This window comes from Apodemus sylvaticus, chromosome 12, assembly GCF_947179515.1.
Source record: "Apodemus sylvaticus chromosome 12, mApoSyl1.1, whole genome shotgun sequence".
Lineage (NCBI taxonomy): Eukaryota > Metazoa > Chordata > Mammalia > Rodentia > Muridae > Apodemus > Apodemus sylvaticus.
In genome coordinates, this window is record NC_067483.1 from 81,154,791 (window position 1) to 81,177,053 (window position 22,263).

At 41.1% G+C, this 22,263-nt stretch overlaps 2 protein-coding genes across 2 annotated transcripts in view; both read right to left on the bottom strand.

The window, feature by feature from the left end:
* The window catches only part of LOC127697366 (interferon-activable protein 203-like), a 61,814-nt gene that overhangs the window by 26,512 nt on the left and 13,039 nt on the right, over nt 1–22,263 (bottom strand). The window lies entirely within an intron of this gene.
* Nucleotides 16,993–22,263, bottom strand: part of LOC127697082 (uncharacterized) — a 90,856-nt gene continuing 85,585 nt past the window's right edge. The window contains exons 12-14 of the mRNA XM_052199937.1: nt 20,946–21,362; nt 18,762–18,950; nt 16,993–17,301 (exon numbers count right to left, since the gene is read on the bottom strand). Of these exons, the coding sequence (XP_052055897.1) occupies nt 17,281–17,301; nt 18,762–18,950; nt 20,946–21,362 (627 nt within the window). The 3' untranslated portion in view covers nt 16,993–17,280. The remainder of the gene's footprint in view (nt 17,302–18,761; nt 18,951–20,945; nt 21,363–22,263) is intronic.

Here is a 22,263-nt window from a genome sequence, read left to right on the forward strand (position 1 = left end):
GGTCTAGTTGGTCCTGATTTAATTTTGGTATTTGGTATCTGTCAAGGAAATTGTCCATTTCCTCCAGATTCTCCAGTTGTGTTGAGTATAGGCTCTTGTAGTAGGATCTGATGATTTTTTGGATTTCCTCAGTTTCCGTTGTTATATCTCCCTTTTCATTTCTAAGTTTGTTAATTTGGATACTTTCTCTGTGCCCTTTGGTCATTCTGGCTAAGGGTTTATCTATCTTGTTGATTTTCTCAAAGAACCAGCTCCTGGTATTGTTGATTTTTTGTATGGTTCTCTTTGTTTCTACTTGATTGATTTCGGCCCTGAGTTTGATGATTTCCTGCCTTCTACTCCTCCTGGGCGAAATAGCTTCTTTTTGTTCCAGGGCTTTCAGGTGTGTCATTAAGCTGGTAATGTATGCTCTCTCCATTTTCTTTTTGGAGGCACTCAGGGCTATGAGTTTTCCTCTTAGCACTGCTTTCATTGTGTCCCATAGATTTGGGTATGTTGTGTTTTCATTTTCATTGTGTTCTAAAAAGTCTTTAATTTCTTTCTTTATTTCTTCCTTGACCAAGGTATCATTGAGTAGAGTATTGTTCAGTTTCCACGTGTATGTGGGCTTTCTGTTGTTTCTGTTGCTATTGAAGACCACTTTTACTCCATAGTGATCAGATAGGAGGCATGGGATTAGTTCGATCTTCTTATATTTGTTGAGGTCTGTCTTGTGACCAATTATATGGTCGATTTTGGAGAAGGTACCATGAGGTGCTGAGAAAAAGGTATATTCTTTTGTTTTAGGATAGAATGTTCTATATATATCTGTTAAATCTAATTGGTCCAAAGCTTCAATTAGTTTCATTGTGTCCCTGTTTAGTTTCTGTTTTCCTGATCGGTCCATTGAGGAAAGTGCAGTGTTGAAGTCACCCACAATTATTGTGTTAGGTGCAATGTGTGCTTTTAGTTTTAATAAAGTTTCTTTTACAAAAGAGGGTGCCCTTACATTTGGGGCATAGATGTTCAGGATTGTCAGTTCTTCTTTTTGTATTTTTCCTTTGACCAGCAAGAAGTGACCCTCAGGGTCTCTTTTGATGACTTTGGGATGAAAGTCAATTTTATCTGATATTAAAATGGCTACTCCAGCTTGTTTCCTGAGACCATTTGCTTGTAAAATTGTCTTCCAGCCTTTTACTCTAAGGTAGTGTTTGTCTTTGACCCTGAGGTGTGTTTCCTGTAAGCAGCAAAATGTAGGGTCCTGTTTACGTATCCATTCAGTTAGTCTGTGTCTTTTTATTGGGGCATTAAGTCCATTGATGTTAAGAGATATTAAGGAATAGTGATTGTTACTTCCTATCATTTTTGACGTTATTTTTAAAATTTGAATGCTTAACTTCTTTTGGGTTTGATGAAAGGTTACTATCTTGCTTTTTCCAGGGTGAAGTTTCCCTCCTTGTATTGGTGTTGTCCTCCTATTATCCTTTTTAGGGCCGGGTTTGTGGATAGATATTGGGTAAACTTGGTTTTGTCATGAAATATCTTAGTTTCTCCATCTATGGTGATTGAGAGTTTTGCTGGATATAGTAGTTTTGGTTGGCATTTGTGTTCTCTTAGAGTCTGCATGAGATCTGCCCAGGACCTTCTAGCCTTCATAGTCTCAGGTGAAAAGTCTGCTGTGATTCTGATAGGTCTTCCTTTATATGTTACTTGGCCTTTTTCTCTTACTGCCTTTAGTATTCTTTCTTTGTTTAGAACATTTGGTGTTTTGATTATTATGTGACGGGAAGTATTTCTGTTCTGGTCCAGTCTGTTTGGAGTTCTGTAGGCTTCTTGTATATTCATGGGCATCTCTCTCTTTAGGTTAGGGAAGTTTTCTTCCATAATTTTATTGAAGATATTTGCTGGCCCTTTAAGTTGTAAATCTTCACTCTCCTCTATGCCTATAATCCTTAGGTTTGGTCTTCTCATTGTGTCCTGGATTTCCTGGATATTTTGGGTTACAAGCTTTTTGCATTTTGCATTTTCTTTAACTGTTGAGTCCATGGTTTCTATGGAATCTTCAGCATCTGAGATTCTTTCTTCTATCTCTTGTATTCTGTTGTTGATATTTGTATCTCTGTCCCCTGATTTCTTCCCAAGGCTTTCTATCTCCAAAGTTGTCTCCCTTTGAGTTTTCTTAGTTCTTTCTACTTCTGATTTTAGATCCTGGATGGTTTTGCTTAGCTCCTTCACTTGCATGTTTGTGTTTTCCTGTAATTCTTTAAGAGATTTTTGTGTTCTCTCTTTCATGAGCTCAGCCTGTTGACCAAAGTTCTCCTGTATTTCTTTAAGAGATTTTTGTGTTTCGTCTTTCATGACCTCAGCCTGTTGAGCAAAGTTCTCCTGTATTTCTTTAAGTGTTTTTTGCATTTCCTCCTTGTTGGCTTTTGTATTCTCCTGGATTTCTTTCAATGATTTTTGTGTTTCCCTTGCAAGGGCTTCTACCTTTTGATCCATTGTCTCCTGAATTTCTTTATGTATGACCTTCATGTGTTCCTGTACCAGCATCATGACCAGTGATTTTAAATCCAAATCTTGTTTTACTGGTGTGATGGGGTATCCAGGACATGTTGGTAGAGGAGAATTGGGTTCAGATGTTGCCATATTGCCTTGATTTCTGTTAGTGACGTTCCTGCGTTTGCCTTTTGCCATCTAGATCTCACTGGTGTTAGTTTATCTTGTCAGTGCTGGACTCACCAGTGCAAGCTGCCCCTTCCCAGTTGGCCTCTGGTGCACAGCTTACCTCCTGCACTGCTTGTAGACAGTGTGCTGCTGCCCAGGCTGTTCAGATCCCAAAGCAGGCACCTGAAGGCTCCCGCTGGGGCCCGCTGGATTCACTGGAGCACACTGACTTCTCCCAGCTGGCCGCCCGGAAGCCCAGCTAGCCACTTGCAGGACTTGGAGATGTAATGCTGCTGCCCAGACTGATCTGGATCCGGAAGCGGAGAGAGTAGAGCTAAGGGCTTCTGCCTGAGGCCTTGCCCCAGATTGTGTCTGTGGAGCAGATGGAGCCCGTGTGCACTCCCAGGGAGTGCCGATGGTGTATGCTACTGTGACCTCCCCTGAGTTCTGCTCACTCCGCTGGGCAGCCGATCTGCCAACCGGGCTATCGCACACAAGGTTAGCCTGGCCGCCCAGTCCCTGAGTCCAGGCAAAAGCCTGGGAGGCCAAGGTCCGAGCAAAGCTCCCCTACGGCTTTGACTGTTAATTGGGTTTGCCAGGTGACTAGGATGGCGGGCGTGTGCGCCCGCGCTCCCTGAAAGCGCCGGGAGAGTCTGCTTTGCTAACAATCACCTGGGCGGGTTGACTCACAGATGGCCCACCAAGCCGCCCAGTTCTTGGGGTCAGTCCTGTGCCTTTTGGGGCCTGGACCCCCGCTTTGTTAGCCTTAGGCTATGCCTGTTACAGGTCTGCCCGCCTGAGCTCTCTGTCGTCCTGCAGGCAAAATGGCGGCGGCGCGCTCGCAGGCCTGGGCAAAAAACCTCCTGGTTGGGTTGGCACCCCGATGGCCCCCCGACCCGCCCAGGGCCTGGGTGCAGGCCAACGCCCGTCGGGCTCAGACCACCGCGGTGTTGGCCTCGGATTATGTTTGTGTACCTCAGTCTGTCCGATTCCTGGAGTACGGAACCAAGATGGATCCTCCTCTCCTGACTGGTGGGAGGCCGAGTTCTGAAGTGGCCTCCGTGCAGGAAAGGCGCCGCACAACTGCAGCTGCTTGCTGTCCGGCTGGTCAGCGAAGGTCAGTGGTCGTGGGCGCGGGGCCTAACTGGTCCCTGTGACGCCTTGGTTCCACTGCTGATGGCCCTTCAGCTGGAGCAGCCACTGCTGCCGCTGCTGCCGCCGCCGCCGCCGCCGCCGATCACCCCTCACTGGGATTTTTATAGAAGCAGTTAAACTTTATTCATAGTAAAATGACAGTACAGATCAGAAAGCAATATTGTGAGGAACGATTGTGGGCCATAAAAGTAAACATATTCACAGGCTCCAGTTTTTCCTTGGAGTTTCTTTTTGGAGTTCAAGAAGAGGAGTTGTTTGTTGTAGGGGTGTAACCCAGGTGAGTCTTTATTTCAACTGATGGGTTAAGATTAGGTAGGCATTTACTCCTCTTGCATGTCCTTTTACAGAGCAGTTTATTTTGATTATATACATACAAGTATTCATAGGAAGGAGGTGGTAAATAGGATATGCACCATAAAAGTTCACTTTAAAGACATAGTTTGTCTTGATATACATTTATTCAAAATAGTCTAGGCTGGATCTCTCCAACTTTCATTTTAAGGTTAATGGTGCTTGGGCCTTATCCACATCTACTGTGTACACACAACATTCTTCAAAGAGTACACCTGAAACCTATTGGCATCATGGACGCCCATGTATATCAGATTGCAAATATATATGCCGTGAACCTGGAAAATGATTACTATTCTTAGAAATACCTTCATTAAAACTTTATTTATAATCAAATATGTCACAGAACCTTCTTGATACCATGAAATGTGGGACTGTGAATGGCAGCCTGGTTCCTTCTTGAGCAAATGTTAGAAATTCCAGTGAAGATGTAGGGCAGGAAGGCATTTTGCCATGCTCCTGGACACCAGTCCCTCCCCCACAGGGCTTGGGCCTCTGAGCAGGGAGGTGAGGTGGGACTCTGGAAGTTTTGACTGTTCTTAGCCCCTGCTGTCTCTGGTCAGGTTTTGGGCTATGAGGAAGTCTCATGACAGGGTACTGGGGTGGGAGGTTGGGCTAAGCAGTGTGAGTATTGGGAATGTCTGAGGTGGCTCCTGGGTCTTGGGCCTGCAAGGAGGCCAGGGCTATCTGGTTCTCAAGCACTTGGGCACCCAGGGCTGCTGGGAGCCTTTGGAGAGCTGAGAACAGAGTGGGGACCCATGGGGTGGGCCTAGCCCTGGGCCTCCAGGTCTTTAGGTATGCCATTAAAGTAGAGATCTGTGTTGAGACCACATGACATGTGGTCATGTCCTTTACATGTGTAAGGGGCTTTGGGTATGTGAATGGTGGCCAAAAGTCTGTGGAGGGCTGCCACCTTGTTCCAGGAGACTGGTGTCCAGGAGCATGGTAAAATGCCTTCCTGCCCTACATCTTCACTGGAATTTCTAACATTTGCTCAAGAAGGAACCAGGCTGCCATTCACAGTCCCATATTTCATGGTATCAAGAAGGTTCTGTGACATATTTGATTATAAATAAAGTTTTAATGAAGGTATTTCTAAGGATAGTAATCATTTTCCAGGTTCACGGCATATATATTTGCAATCTGATATACATGGGTGTCCATGTTGCCAATAGGTTTCAGGTGTACTCTTTGAAGAATGTTGTGTGTTCACAGTAGATGTGGATAAGGATCTCTGGCTGGAAAGAGCAATGTGGTTATAAGACAAGAAAAGTAGAATTTCAAGGTGCTAAACAATAGACTGTCACACCCTGACATGCTTGAAAAGTAAAACTAAAGCAAAAGAAATAATAAAAGGAAAGCATAGAAATAGAAGTTCCTTCCACACATGCTTTCTAGTGATATTAATTTATTGATGAGGAGACAATGAATTAAAAACCTCCCATTAAGCTCAAAATTTCAGTGTCATTAGAAAGAGGAATAAGACATGGATTTATAAGATGAGAGAATCACTGGTCTTTAGCTCTTGAATCTTCTTACCTGTATTTCTGTTCTCAACATTTCTATGCTCCTTATCTCCATTTCACATCATCTCCCTGTGTCACTGTGAATATTGATTGTAAACCTGACAGGATTTGGAATCATTTGCAAGAATACCTTTTCCGACACGGCAGAGGCGGCGGTGGCGGCGGCAGCAGTACAGCAGTGGCTGGTCCAGCTGAAGGGCCATCAGCAGTGGAACCAAGGTGACACAGGGTCCAGATAGGCCCTGCGCCCATGACCACTGACCTTTGCTGACCAGCCTGGCTGCAAAAAGCTGCGGTTTTGTGGCGCCTTTCGCTGCAAGGAAGCCACTTCAGAACTCGGCCTCTCCATCTTGATTTTGAATTCCAGTGACATCGGACAGTCTGAGGTACACAAACATAATCCAAGGCCAACACCGCGAAGGTCTGAGCCCGACGGGCGTTGGCCTGCACCCACGCCCTGGGCTGTTCGGGGGGCCATCGGGGTGCCAACACAGCCAGGAGGTTTTTTCCCCGGGCCTGCGCGTGCACCGCCATTTTACCTGCAGGACAACAGAGAGCTCCGAGCCATAAGGGGCATAGCCTGAGGCTAACAAAGCGGGGGTCTAGGCCCCAAAAGGCACAGGACTGACCCCAAGATCTGGGCGGCTTGGTGGGCCATCTGTGAGTCAACCCGCCCAGGAGGTTGTTAGCACAGCAGACTCTCCTGGCGCTTTCGGGGAGCGCGGGCGCACACGCCCGTCATCCTGGTCGCCTGGCAGACCCAATTAACAGTCATAACCCTAGGGGAACTTGGCTCGGACCTTGGCCTCCCAGGCTTTTGCCTGGACTCAGGGCCTGGGCGGCCAGGCTAATCTTGTGTGCACCAGCCCGGTTGGGGGATCGGCTGCCCAGCAGAGTGAGCAGAACACAAGGGAGGTCCCGGCCGCATACACCATCTGTGCTCCCTGGGGGTGCACACTGGCTCCATCTGGTCCACAGACACAATCTGGGGCAAGGTCTCAAGCAGAAGCCCTCAGCTCAACTCTCTCCGCTTCTGGATACAGATCAGCCTGGGCGGCAGCACCACATCTCCAGCTCCTGCAAGAGGCTAGAGGGGATTCCAGGCGGCCAGCTGGGAGAAGTCAGTGTGCTCCAGTGAATCCAGGGGGCCCCAGGGGGAGCCTTCGGGTGCCTGCTTCTGGATCTGAACAGCCTGGGCAGCAGCACCCTGTCTACAGGCAGTGCAGGGGGTAAGCTGTGCACCAGAGGCCAACTGGGAAGGGGCAGCTTGCACTGGTGAGTCCAGCACTGACAAGACCAAGTAACACCAGTGAGAACTAGATGGCAAAAGGCAAACACAGGAACGTCACTAACAGAAATCAAGGCAATATGGCAACATCTGAACCCAATTATCCTCTACCAGCATGTCCTGGATACCCCAATACACCAGGAAAACAAGATTTGGATTTAAAATCACTGGTCATGATGCTGGTACAGGAACACATGAAGGACATACTTAAAGAAATTCAGGAGAAAATGGATCAAAAGTTAGAAGCCCTTGCAAGGGAAACACAAAAATCATTGAAAGAAATCCAGGAGAATACAAAAGCCAACCATGAGGAAACACAAAAAAATAACTTAAAGAAATACAGGAGAACTTTGGTCAACAGGCTGAGGTCATGAAAGAGGAAACACAAAAATCTCTTAAAGAATTACAGGAAAGCACAAACAAGCAAGTGAAGGAGCTAAGCAAAACCATCCAGGATCTAAAATCAGAAGTAGAAACAACTAAGAAAACTCAAAGGGAGACAACTTTGGAGATAGAAAGCCTTGGGAAGAAATCAGTGGAGAGAGATGCAAATATCAACAACAGAATACAAGAGATAGAAGAAAGAATCTCAGATGCTGAAGATTCCATAGAAACCATGGACTCAACAGTTAAAGAAAATGCAAAATGCAAAAAGCTTGTAACCCAAAATATCCAGGAAATCCAGGACACAATGAGAAGACCAAACCTAAGGATTATAGGCATAGAGGAGAGTGAAGATTTACAACTTAAAGGGCCAGCAAATATCTTCAATAAAATTATGGAAGAAAACTTCCATAACCTAAAGAGAGAGATGCCCATGAATATACAAGAAGCCTACAGAACTCCAAACAGACTGGACCAGAACAGAAATACTTCCTGTCACATAATAATCAAAACACCAAATGTTCTAAACAAAGAAAGAATATTAAAGGCAGTAAGAGAAAAAGGCCAAGTAACATATAAAGGAAGACCTATCAGAATCACAGCAGACTTTTCACCTGAGACTATGAAGGCTAGAAGGTCTTGGGCAGATCTCATGCAGACTCTAAGAGAACACAAATGCCAACCAAAACTACTATATCCAGCAAAACTCTCAATCACCATAGATGGAGAAACTAAGATATTTCATGACAAAACCAAGTTTACCCAATATCTATCCACAAACCCAGCCCTACAAAGGATAATAGGAGGACAACACCAATACAAGGAGGGAAACTTCACCCTGGAAAAAGCAAGATAGTAACCTTCTTTCATCAAACCCAAAAGAAGTTAAGCAATCAAATTTAAAAAATAACATCAAAAATGATAGGAAGTAACAATCACTATTCCTTAATATCTCTTAACATCAATGGAGTCAATGCCCCAATAAAAAGACACAGACTGAATTTTGTCAAATGCTTTTTCAGCATCCAATGAAATGACCATGTGGTTTTGTTCTTTGAGTTTGTTTATGTAGTGGATTGTATTGATGGATTTCCGTATATTGAACCAACCCTGCATTCCTGGGATAAAGCCTACTTGATCATGGTGGATGATCGTTTTGATGTGTTCTTGGATTCGGTTGGCAAGAATTTTATTGAGTATTTTTGCATCGATGTTCATAAAGGAAATTGGTCTGAAGTTCTCTTTCTTTGTTGGATCTTTGTGTGGCTTTGGTATCAGCGTAATTGTGGCTTCGTAGAAGGAATTGGGTAGTGTTCCTTCTGTTTCTATTTTGTGGAATAGTTTGAAGAGTATTGGTGTTAACTCTTCTTTGAAGGTCTGGTAGAATTCTGCACTGAAGCCATCTGGTCCTGTGCTTTTTTTGGTTGGAAGACTTTCTATGACTCCTTCTATTTCTTTAGGCATTATGGGACTGTTTAGATGGTCTAGTTGGTCCTGATTTAATTTTGGTATTTGGTATCTGTCAAGGAAATTGTCCATTTCCTCCAGATTCTCCAGTTGTGTTGAGTATAGGCTCTTGTAGTAGGATCTGATGATTTTTTGGATTTCCTCAGTTTCCGTTGTTATATCTCCCTTTTCATTTCTAAGTTTGTTAATTTGGATACTTTCTCTGTGCCCTTTGGTCATTCTGGCTAAGGGTTTATCTATCTTGTTGATTTTCTCAAAGAACCAGCTCCTGGTATTGTTGATTTTTTGTATGGTTCTCTTTGTTTCTACTTGATTGATTTCGGCCCTGAGTTTGATGATTTCCTGCCTTCTACTCCTCCTGGGTGAAATAGCTTCTTTTTGTTCCAGGGCTTTCAGGTGTGTCATTAAGCTGGTAATGTATGCTCTCTCCATTTTCTTTTTGGAGGCACTCAGGGCTATGAGTTTTCCTCTTAGCACTGCTTTCATTGTGTCCCATAGATTTGGGTATGTTGTGTTTTCATTTTCATTGTGTTCTAAAAAGTCTTTAATTTCTTTCTTTATTTCTTCCTTGACCAAGGTATCATTGAGTAGAGTATTGTTCAGTTTCCACGTGTATGTGGGCTTTCTGTTGTTTCTGTTGCTATTGAAGACCACTTTTACTCCATAGTGATCAGATAGGAGGCATGGGATTAGTTCGATCTTCTTATATTTGTTGAGGTCTGTCTTGTGACCAATTATATGGTCGATTTTGGAGAAGGTACCATGAGGTGCTGAGAAAAAGGTATATTCTTTTGTTTTAGGATAGAATGTTCTATATATATCTGTTAAATCTAATTGGTCCAAAGCTTCAATTAGTTTCATTGTGTCCCTGTTTAGTTTCTGTTTTCCTGATCGGTCCATTGAGGAAAGTGCAGTGTTGAAGTCACCCACAATTATTGTGTTAGGTGCAATGTGTGCTTTTAGTTTTAATAAAGTTTCTTTTACAAAAGAGGGTGCCCTTACATTTGGTTCAGCATCCCTTCATGCTTAAAGTCTTGGAGAGAACAGGAATTCAAGGCCCATACCTAAACATAGTAAAAGCAATATACAGCAAACCGGTAGCCAGCATCAAACTAAATGGAGAGAAACTTGAAGCAATCCCACTGAAATCAGGGACCAGACAAGGCTGCCCCCTTTCTCCTTATCTTTTCAATATTGTACTTGAGGTACTAGCTCGGGCAATTCGACAACATAAGGAGGTCAAAGGGATACAAATTGGAAAGGAAGAAGTCAAACTATCATTATTTGCAGACGACATGATCGTCTACCTAAGTGACCCAAAGAACTCCACTAGAGAGCTCCTACAGCTGATAAACAACTTCAGCAAAGTGGCAGGTTATAAAGTCAACTCAAGCAAATCAGTGGCCTTCCTATACTCAAAGGATAAGCAGGCTGAGAAAGAAATTAGGGAAATGACCCCCTTCACAATAGCCACAAACAGTATAAAGTATCTTGGGGTGACTCTTACCAAACATGTGAAAGATCTGTATGACAAGAACTTCAAGACTCTGAAGAAGGAAATGGAAGAAGACCTCAAAAAATGGGAAAACCTCCCATGCTCATGGATCGGCAGAACCAATATAGTTAAAATGGCCATTTTGCCTAAAGCACTATACAGATTCAATGCAATACCCATCAAAATCCCAACTCAATTCTTCACAGAGCTAGAAAGAGCAATTATCAAATTCATCTGGAACAACAAAAAACCCAGGATAGCTAAAACTATTCTCAGCAACAAAAGGAAATCTGGGGGAATCAGTATCCCTGACCTCAAGCAATACTACAGAGCAATAGTGTTAAAAACTGCATGGTATTGGTACAGTGACAGACAGGAGGATCAATGGAACAGGATTGAAGATCCAGAAATGAACCCACACACCTATGGCCACTTGATCCTCGACAAAGAGGCTGAAAACATCCAATGGAAAAAAGATAGCCTTTTCAACAAATGGTGCTGGTTCAACTGGAGGTCAGCATGCAGAAGAATGCGAATTGATCCATCCCTGTCTCCTTGTACTAAGCTCAAATCCAAATGGATCAAGGACCTCCACATAAAGCCAGACACTCTGAAGCTAATAGAAAAAAAACTGGGGAAGACCCTTGAGGACATCGGTACAGGGAGAAAGTTTCTGAACAGAACACCAATAGCGTATGCTCTAAGAGCAAGAATTGACAAATGGGACCTCATAAAATTACAAAGTTTCTGTAAGGCAAAGGACACCATCAAGAGGACAAATCGGCAACCAACAAATTGGGAAAAGATCTTCACCAATCCTACATCAGATAGAGGGCTAATATCCAATATATATAAAGAACTCAAGAAGTTAGACTCCAGAAAACCAAACAACCCTATTAAAAAATGGGGTACAGAGTTAAACAAAGAATTCTCACCTGAAGAACTTCGGATGGCGGAGAAGCATCTTAAAAAATGCTCAACTTCATTAGTCATTAGGGAAATGCAAATCAAAACAACCCTAAGATTTCATCTTACACCAGTCAGAATGGCTAAGATTAAAAATTCAGGAGACAGCAGGTGTTGGAGAGGGTGTGGAGAAAGAGGAACACTCCTCCACTGCTGGTGGGGTTGCAAATTGGTACAACCACTCTGGAAATCAGTCTGGCGGTTCCTCCGAAAACTGGGCACCTTACTTCCAGAAGATCCTGCTATACCACTCCTGGGCATATACCCAGAAGACTCCCCACCATGTAATAAGGATACATGTTCTACTATGTTCATAGCAGCCCTATTTGTAATTGCCAGATGCTGGAAAGAACCCAGGTATCCCTCAACAGAAGAGTGGATGCAAAAAATGTGGTATATCTACACAATGGAGTACTATTCAGCCATTAGAAACAATGAATTCATGAAATTCTTAGGCAAATGGATGGAGCTAGAGAATATCATACTAAGTGAGGTAACCCAGACTCAAAAGGTGAATCATGGTATGCACTCACTAATAAGTGGATATTAACCTAGAAAACTGGAATACCCAAAACATAATCCACACATCAAATGAGGTACAAGAAGAAAGGAGGAGTGGCCCCTGGTTCTGGAAAGACTCAGTGAAACAGTATTCAGCAAAACCAGAACGGGGAAGTGGGAAGGGGTGGGTGGGAGGACAGGGGAAGAGAAGGGGGCTTGCGGGACTTTCGGGGAGTGGGGGGGCTAGAAAAGGGGAAATCATTTGAAATGTAAATAAATTATATCGAATAATAAAAAAAAAAAAACCCTCAAAAAAAAAAAAAAAAAGACACAGACTAACTGACTGGATACGTAAACAGGACCCTACATTTTGCTGCTTACAGGAAACACACCTCAGGGTCAAAGACAAACACTACCTTAGAGTAAAAGGCTGGAAGACAATTTTACAAGCAAATGGTCTCAGGAAACAAGCTGGAGTAGCCATTTTAATATCAGATAAAATTGACTTTCAACCCAAAGTCATCAAAAGAGACTCTGAGGGACACTTATTGCTGGTCAAAGGACAAATACAACAAGAAGAACTCTCAATCCTGAACATCTATGCTCCAAATGCAAGGGCACCCTCTTTCGTAAAAGAAACTTTATTAAAACTGAAAGCACACATTGCACCTAACACAATAATTGTGGGTGACTTCAACACTGCACTTTCCTCAATGGACCGATCAGGAAAACAGAAACTAAACAGGGACACAATGAAACTAATTGAAGCTTTGGACCAATTAGATTTAACAGATATATATATATAGAACATTCTATCCTAAAACAAAAGAATACACCTGTTTCTCAGGACCTCATGGTACCTTCTCCAAAATCGACCATATAATTGGTCACAAGACAGACCTCAACAAATATAAGAAGATCAAACTAATCCCATGCCTCCTATCTGATCACTATGGAGTAAAAGTGGTCTTCAATAGCAACAGAAACAACAGAAAACCCACATACACGTGGAAACTGAACAATACTCTACGCAATGATACCTTGGTCAAGGAAGAAATAAAGAAAGAAATTAAAGACTTTTTAGAAGACAATTAAAATGAAGACACAACATACCCAAATCTATGGGACACAATGAAAGCAGTGCTAAGAGGAAAACTCATAGCCCTGAGTGCCTCCAAAAAGAAAATGGAGAGAGAATACATTACCAGCTTAATGACACACCTGTAAGCCCTGGAACAAAAAGAAGCTATTTCACCCAGGAGGAGTAGAAGGCAAGAAATCATCAAACTCAGGGCCGAAATCAATCAAGTAGAAACAAAGAGAACCATACAAAAAATCAACAAAACCAGGAGCTGGTTCTTTGAGAAAATCAACAAGATAGATAAACCCTTAGCCAGACTGACCAAAGGGCACAGAGAAAGTATCCAAATTAACAAACTTAGAAATGAAAAGGGAGATATAACAACGGAAACTGAGGAAATCCAAAAAATCATCAGATCCTACTACAAGAGACTGTACTCAACACAACTGGAGGATCTGGAGGAAATGGACAATTTCCTTGACAGATACCAAATACCAAAATTAAATCAGGACCAACTAGACCATCTAAACAGTCCCATAATGCCTAAAGAAATAGAAGGAGTCATAGAAAGTCTTCCAACCAAAAAAAGCACAGGACCAGATGGTTTCAGTGCAGAATTCTATCAGACCTTCAAAGAAGAGTTAACACCAATACTCTTCAAACTATTCCACAAAATAGAAACAGAAGGAACACTACCCAATTCCTTCTACGAAGCCACAATTACGCTGATACCAAAGCCACACAAAGATCCAACAAAGAAAGAGAACTTCAGACCAATTTCCCTTATGAACATCGATGCAAAATACTCAATAAAATTCTTGCCAACCAAATCCAAGAACACATAAAGACGATCATCCACCATGATCAAGTAGGCTTTATCCCGGGAATGCAGGGTTGGTTCAATATACGGAAATCCATCAATACAATCCACTACATAAACAAACTCAAAGAACAAAACCACATGGTCATTTCATTGGATGCTGAAAAAGCATTTGACAAAATTCAGCATCCTTTCATGCTTAAAGTTTTGGAGAGAACAGGAATTCAAGGCTCATACCTAAACATAGTAAAAGCAATATACAGCAAACCGGTAGCCAGCATCAAACTAAATGGAGAGAAACTTGAAGCAATCTCACTGAAATCAGGGAGCAGACAAGGCTGCCCCCTTTCTCCTTATCTTTTCAATATTGTACTCGAGGTACTAGCTCGGGCAATTCGACAACATAAGGAGGTCAAAGGGATACAAATTGGAAAGGAAGAAGTCAAACTATCATTATTTGCAGACGACATGATAGTCTACCTAAGTGACCCAAAAAACTCCACTAGAGAGCTCCTACAGCTGATAAACAACTTCAGCAAAGTGGCAGGTTATAAAATCAACTCAAGCAAATCAGTGGCCTTCCTATACTCAAAGGATAAGCAGGCTGAGAAAGAAATTAGGGAAATGACCCCCTTCACAATAGCCACAAACAATATAAGTATCTTGGGGTGACTCTTACCAAACATGTGAAAGATCTTTATGACAAGAACTTCAAGACTCTGAAGAAGGAAATGGAAGAAGACCTCAAAAATGGGAAAACCTCCCATGCTCATGGATCAGTAGAATCAATATAGTTAAAATGGCCATTTTGCCAAAAGCAATATACAGATTCAATGCAATACCCATCAAAATCCCAACTCAATTCTTCACAGAGTTAGAAAGAGCAATTATCAAATTCATCTGGAACAAAAAAAACCCAGGATAGCTAAAACTATTCTCAGCAACAAAAGAAAATCTGGGGGAATCAGTATCCCTGACCTCAAGCAATACTACAGAGCAATAGTGTTAAAAACTGCATGGTATTGGTACAGTGACAGACAGGAGGATCAATGGAACAGGATTGAAGATCCAGAAATGAACCCACACACCTATGGCCACTTGATCCTGGACAAAGAGGCTGAAAACATCCAATGGAAAAAAGATAGCCTTTTCAACAAATGGTGCTGGTTCAACTGGAGGTCAGCATGCAGAAGAATGTGAATTGATCCATCCTTGTCTCCTTGTACTAAGCTCAAATCCAAATGGATCAAGGACCTCCACATAAAGCCTGACACTCTGAAGCTAATAGTAAAGAAACTGGGGAAGATCCTTGAGGACATTGGTACAGGGACAAAGTTTCTGAATAGAACACCAATAGCATATGCTCTAAGAGCAAGAATTGACAAATGGGCCCTCATAAAATTACAAATTTTCTGCAAGGCAAGGACACCATCAAGAGGACAAATCGGCAACCAACAAATTGGGAAAAGATCTTCACCAATCCTACATCAGATAGAGGGCTAATATCCAATATATATAAAGAACTCAAGAAGTTAGACTCCAGAACACCAAACAACCCTATTAAAAAATGGGGTACAGAGTTAAACAAGGAATTCTCACCTGAAGAACTTCGGATGGAGGAGAAGCATCTTAAAAAATGCTCAACTTCATTAATCATTAGGGAAATGCAAATCAAAACAACCCTAAGATTTCATCTTACACCAGTCAGAATGGCTAAGATTAAAAATTCAGGAGACAGCAGGTGTTGGAGAGGGTGTCGAAAGAGAAACACTCCTCCACTGCTGGTGGGGTTGCAAATTGGTACAACCACTCTGGAAATCAGTCTGGCGGTTCCTCAGAAAACTGGGCACCTCACTTCCAGAAGATCCTGCTATACCACTCCTGGGCATATTCCCAGAGGATTCCCCACCACGTAATAAGGATACATGCTCTACTATGTTCATAGCAGCCCTATTTATAATTGCCAGATGCTGGAAAGAACCCAGGTATCCCTCAACAGAAGAGTGGATGCAAAAAATGTGGTATATCTACACAATGGAGTACTATTCAGCCATTAGAAACAATGAATTCATGAAATTCTTAGGCAAATGGATGGAGCTAGAGAACATCATACTAAGTGAGGTAACCCAGACTCAAAAGGTGAATCATGGTATGCACTCACTAATAAGTGGATATTAACCTAGAAAACTGGAATTCCCAAGGCATAATCCACACATCAAATGAAGTACAAGAAGAAAGGAGGAGTGGCCCCTGGTTCTGGAAAGACTCAGTGAAACAGTATTCGGCAAAACCAGAACGGGGAAGTGGGAAGGGGTGGGTGGGAGGCCAGGGGAAGAGAAGGGGGCTTGCCGGACTTTTGGGGAGTGGGGGGCTAGAAAAGGGGAAATTATTTGAAATGTAAATAAATTATATCGAATAAAAAAAATCAAAAAAACCTTAATAAGATATATAGTTATATAAAAAAAAGAATACCTTTTCCATGTGCAAGAGGGTGTTTCTACACTATGTTAAGGAATTTGCAAATGCTCATCAAAAGTGTGGGTGGTATCATTGAATAGGTTCAGGTCCTTTACTAGAGAGAGAGAGAAAGAGAGAGAGAGAGAGAGAGAGAGAGAGAGAGAGAGAGAGAGAGAGAGAGAGAGAGAGAGAGAGAGAGATCAGCTCTAGAACTTACCTCTCTCTGCTTCCTGTTGCATGTACTTAGCCAGACAACTCACCCTTCTCTACCATTAAACCATGGGCAAAAACAAACCCATTGATCCTTCAATTTTTTTCTCAAGTGAGTCTTCACAGCAGTGAGAGAAGTAAGTAGTACTCTAGAGAGGCCTCTCTTGGAATACTAATTTCTTCGTTCCTTTTCTTTTCTTTATCAAAATCCTTCTTTATTTTGTTTAAAGGTTTCTGCTGATTTTATTTCACTTGGGAATTGAAGATGGGATTCCTTACTGTTGATAAAAGTATGCCTTGCCCTAAATACCTCATTTTGGGGCATGTTTTTCAAATAACAAAAATCTATAATGTACTCACATTACTCAGCAAAAAGGGTGTGGACTCTTGATCCTGTTCTCATCATGTTATTATTGGAAACTATGCTCAAGGCTGAGTTCAACCTTCCCCTGCATCTTATTGATACCTTGACTTTCATTGGCAGAAAACACACAGTCTTTTTGTTCCTGAACATGCTTTGTCCTTACACATCACATTTGAAGCCTGTATTCTCCAGCTTTACCTGAGGGCTATTAAACTTTTATTTTAAAACAACTCCCAAATGGTTAAAGATAGTAGTCCCAAAGGCACACTTCTTGACAGAAGATGTTTGATTCTTTTTTTAAGTTTTATGTATAAAAATTTCAAATCAACAATTATAGAAGTTATGGAGACAACATATGAAATATTGGTACTAGAAAATATATAAAGAACATGAGAAAGCACTATTTCCTATAATTAAGAGCTGGTTTTTATAGGGCTTGTATTTCAACAGCCATATGCACATTTATTTTCTGTACTTGAATCTCATCTCTGCAAACAGTATCATTGGTATCCAAGTTTTCAGGGGTATGGTTCCAGAGATATTCTCCTGAGTCTGGGTTGAGTGGCTTTCCTTCACATTCTAGCATTGATGACCTTGAAGAAGAAAACAATGAAGTCAGATCAATTGAAATGCAGCAGGTTTTCTTGCTGACTCCTCACCATGAGTGCCACATGCCCATTTCTCACTGTCCTTAAGTGCATCTCTGTGCTTCTTACAGTCAGTTTTCTTCCCTTGCTTGGGGTTACAAAATTATCTAGTCACTCCTCCAGCTTCAACATAGGTGAAAAATCAGGGTGTGTTATAGAGGTACAAGGGAATGGAAAGTGCTGCAAGACCTGAGGTAAGGACTGAGTTGCAGAGTTTCATTCATCAGGGAGGTTGGGAATGGGGGGGGGAGGCTCTGCTGCCATGGGGGAAGGATTGGAATTGTTGCTAATGGCTGATGGTGTGGAGAACAATGGTAGTGTAAGAGCATTTCTATGTGAGTGAAGAAGTTATCACTTATGATTCTTTTGTTTACATTATAATAGTGCTGTGTGTTTGTGTGTGGTGTGTGTATTTGTGGTGTGTGTGTGTGTCCATGTGTGTAAAATGAATCCCACATAGATGTGTGTAAGTACTACCAGGAGGGTGGATTTTAGCACCTTCTTGTTGTGGATTTTCTTGGTGCTGTTTGTATTTTCATATTAATTCTGCTTCCTCAAGTTAGACTGCCCAACAACGAGTGGATTATATACATGGTGATTTCATGTGAAAATTCACCCCATTTTAACAGGTAAAATAAGGTCTAGAGCCTGTGATTTGGCCTTGGAGGCAAAGGTGGGGCTGGAGCTTTTAGAGGTGGGGGGAAGAAAAGGAAGAAGGAGGCAAAAGAGGAGAAGGAGGAGACAGGAAGATAGGGAAAAGAAGGTGGAAGGATGATGGAACAGATCCAAGTGGCCTGAAGAAGCTGAAAACAGCAAAGGATCACATAGCTGGGGAAGAGAGCTGTGTAGTTGAATATCAGCCCAATCTAGCTATGCATCTCAACAATATTATAACTGAGTGGTGTGGTGTGTTCTCTGCACAGGCTTATTGGGGTTGGGGAATTACTTTAACACCTTGTTATCTAATTTGCTCAGGGCATCTTTGTGAACTTATGACTTCTGCCCATGATCAGAAACCATTTACATGTTATAAATGAAAACTCTTTGGTTCTATGTGTTTTATTCTTTGGTCAGTTTGAAAAATCAGAGTCAGTATTTGAAACAAACATCTTAATTTCCCCAAGTCCTGTAAATATTCTCCCTGCTTTGATATATGAGATAGATTTCTTTTAAGTGAGGGAACTAAACATATAACAATATTTCAGTCTTTCTGATTTTGTTTTCTTTATTTGATATAAAACTCCTTACTAAAAATGATGGAAGGAAGCTTATATGTTACATGAGCAAACCGTAATTTTTCCACCACCTATTGGATTTTCTATGTAATGCCAACAGTCAAGCTTTACTAGAGTATTAAAAAAATATATAATTCTTAGGGAGAATGGTGTTTCCTAGAGAGCATCTACCTGCATGTAACTGTGCCTTACAGCTCTCAGCTGCCACATATCTTCAGTGGAAGTCAATTCAAAGCAGACAAGTCTAAGTTTACTGCCTGGTTCACAACTAATATTGGTGAGTCGTCCATAAACCACCACTTCCATTTTCCCAGTCTCATCTTCAATTCCATAGTAAATGAATTCATTTCTTTCAGTTTTCTGAAAAAAAAAACAAATTAACATTGAATCTTCTAGGAAATATGTCATGCCTTGTCACTTTCATGAGAAATAAAATGTGTCAACATAAACCTGACCCCAACAAGGCAACTGCTATTCTTAGGTTTAGAATTGTAGGGACAAGCACTGTGAGTTGGCTCAGAGGGCAAGGGTGCTTGTGGTCAAGCCTGATGACCTGGGCTCAATTACCAGGAATCATGGTAGAGGTAACTCAATCCTGAAATTTCCCTTCATACCTCAATAATAGCTTCATGAGCTTGGTGTTTCTCCTCAACCCTCACAGAAAAATAAATAAATACTGAAAATGTAGAATTACTGGAACTAAATAGTTTAGGCTGTTCCAGTGAACAAATCTATTCTTCGAAATCTCTTGAGGTTTTATTTGGGAGGTTATCCTTTAATGATTGAACCATCTCTCCAGCCCTTGAAAACCACTCTTAAGCTTAACCTGCTTGTGGTCTTTAACTACTGGGTATTTTTAGGAAGAATAAGTATCTTCCTAAGTATTAGTAGTCACTTATCAGAATATCTGAGTTTTCTTAAAATTCCCCCAGAAAGGATCAAATGCAACAACAACAGAAATAAACAACAAAATCAATCTTATCAACATTGCAGGTTAGGTAAATCCAAGAGGCCTGAGGAGAAATGTTACTTGTGGTTCATTGTCAGCTTGGGGGAACATTATTTTAAGCCTGCTTTATTTCACTTATTTTAACTTTTATTGAAAATAAAGTTATTTTCATACAATATATGCTGATCATAGTTTCCCTTCACCTATCTCCTCTCAGATACTTCTCACCCACCCACTCTGCATTCTCTACATCTTTCTCTCAATTAAAATACCCAACAGGCAATTTACAAAGACAAAGCAACATGAATAAAACAAAACAAACTAACAATCAAAAAGAAAGAAAGAAATAGCACAATAAATATATACATAGACATGTACACAGATATATAGATAGATACATATGCACACACATGTCTCCATATATGTATACGTACATGCACAGACAAGTACACACATGTCCACATGTCCACACAGACATATATACAAACACAATTCCCTTATAAGTGGCTCACATTTGTTCCATGCATACCTTGATTTACTCTACTCCAAATCTCACACAGGTTAAGCCACTACAGCATTTAGTTCTGGAGTTTTAGTTTGTATCCAACTTAGTTTATTATGGTGGAACCAAATATATCAGCGCTGCCAAAGACAGCACAGATATAAAGTAAAAAATCATGTCTGTTTTCATATACGTGGAGTTATGAAATTGTACACCGAACAAGCATAAAACTGAATTGGTGTATTGGCACTCAAAGAAACACCCCAAAGTTATAGAAATCTTTAAATTACCTCATTTTCATTGTGTCCAGTTATGAACTCTGAAATTAAACTTTTCTGTTAAACTCCCCTTTCATTATATAAGACAATAATAACTTCATAAAAAGGTCTTGATGAAAGAAGAAAGCATATGAGAATGAGAACACATAAAAGATATAATCCCGGTTTGTTGGACATGGCTTCATTCTAGGGCAGAATAATCTATTTGGTTTCTTATTCCCATCATTTCAAACAGGATCAAGGCTTGGAGTTTGGCTCTTTGTTCATAACTGAGTTGCCTCAAATACAGGTAAGGAAACTATCAAAGAAATAAAATCTAAAAAGTAAATGTGCTGTGAACTGAACAGTGTCTGGGACTAGGGTGGCTCGAGGTGAATGATCCTAGCAGGAAAATGCCAAACGTTATTCATAAATCTCTTTCTAAAGAATTTTCCTGGTGGTGTCTTAAGGTGAAGAATAGTATGAGATCATGGAAATCCCTAAAATGAGGAAACCTTTCCTCGTCTCTTTCTTCTATGGAAGGCAATGATTTCTTGTGTTAGTAAGTTGAGCAAATTTCAGTTGAGCAAACTAAAGCTTAACATCTCAGTTTGGGAAGAAGATTTACAAATAATGCAATAGCTTACCCTAAATACTACAAACTCTCCATTCACAAATGTCCCCTTAGGTAGTGAGAAAAGATAAGAAATTTTCGGAGTTGCATTTGCTCTTTGCCTCAGTGTCTTTGAGATAACCATTGTTCCGTTATCATCCACATCAGACACACAGGGAGCTCTGTATATCTCCAGAAACCCGTTGCACCCAAAATAATTTGATATGGCAATGATCTTTCCCGGGATGAACTTGCTCTTTAGAGCTGTGTCAAAAACCTTCACTCTGAAGAATTCAGTTTCAGTAGCCACTGTAGCATGAAACATCCTTTTATCTTCTTTCATGTCATATGTAAATGTTTCTGTTACTTTCAACACCATCACTTGTTTGGGACCCTTCTGGTGACCTTCTTCCTTAGTAGGCTCTGTTGGTACAATTCCTCTTCTTGGTGTCTACAAAAACCACATATGGGATAAGACGAGATAGTTCAGACAGATCTTAAGGAACCATTCCACTGAATAGAATGGAGAACATATAAACAATGGTTCTTATACTACAACCAAGCTAAAGGAAGAAATGTATATTTACCTAAATATTTACTTAAAATTTACATAAATTACTACTTAGTGTTTCTAGTTAATACAAATTATACCTGGTAGGTAAAGGTATTATACTTCTGGTGAATGAATCCACAGCCTTCAATGCTGTAATCATGTTTTCTATCTAGGAACATTTTGAAGATTTTAATCCAATACATTTTATTAAAAAAATGAGCTATTTTGAGAAAAGGTTAGGTAGACAGCCACAGGAAGATCATCCCAAACATGGTCAAAAAAGGGTTCAGTCTAGAAGCTCTCCTTTTTGCATAATAACAAACATTGAAGAAAATCCTGGAACCAGATAAAAAGCATGAAAGTAGTTTACTTTGACCACCTCCTCAGAATCCTACTTCATCTTTGTATATCAGGAAAGCATGTTGAAATGGCGGTAACACCGTAGGACCGAAAGAGGTGGCATGTTGGCAGGCATGGGCAACCTGTGTATCAGGACAGTGAGGCAGCTATGAACTAGTAGCACTGTCTGTGGTCTGACCTGGAAATGTATGCAGACTTCACCATGTGGGAGGCAGGCTACCACTCTGATTCCTCATCAGTGTGTTCTATTATCATCAGGAAGTACCTTTCCAAAATAATGATCAGTGTTTCACAATATGAAAACAGCACCTTGCCTAAAAGTGCAGGATGCCAAATTAAATCAAGTGTCTCACTATTTTCCTTAAAGATTAGGCATGACTGGGTGAATACTGACTTAGAAATTTTCTCAGGGGAGAAGCCTGTACAATGTATTTTACAA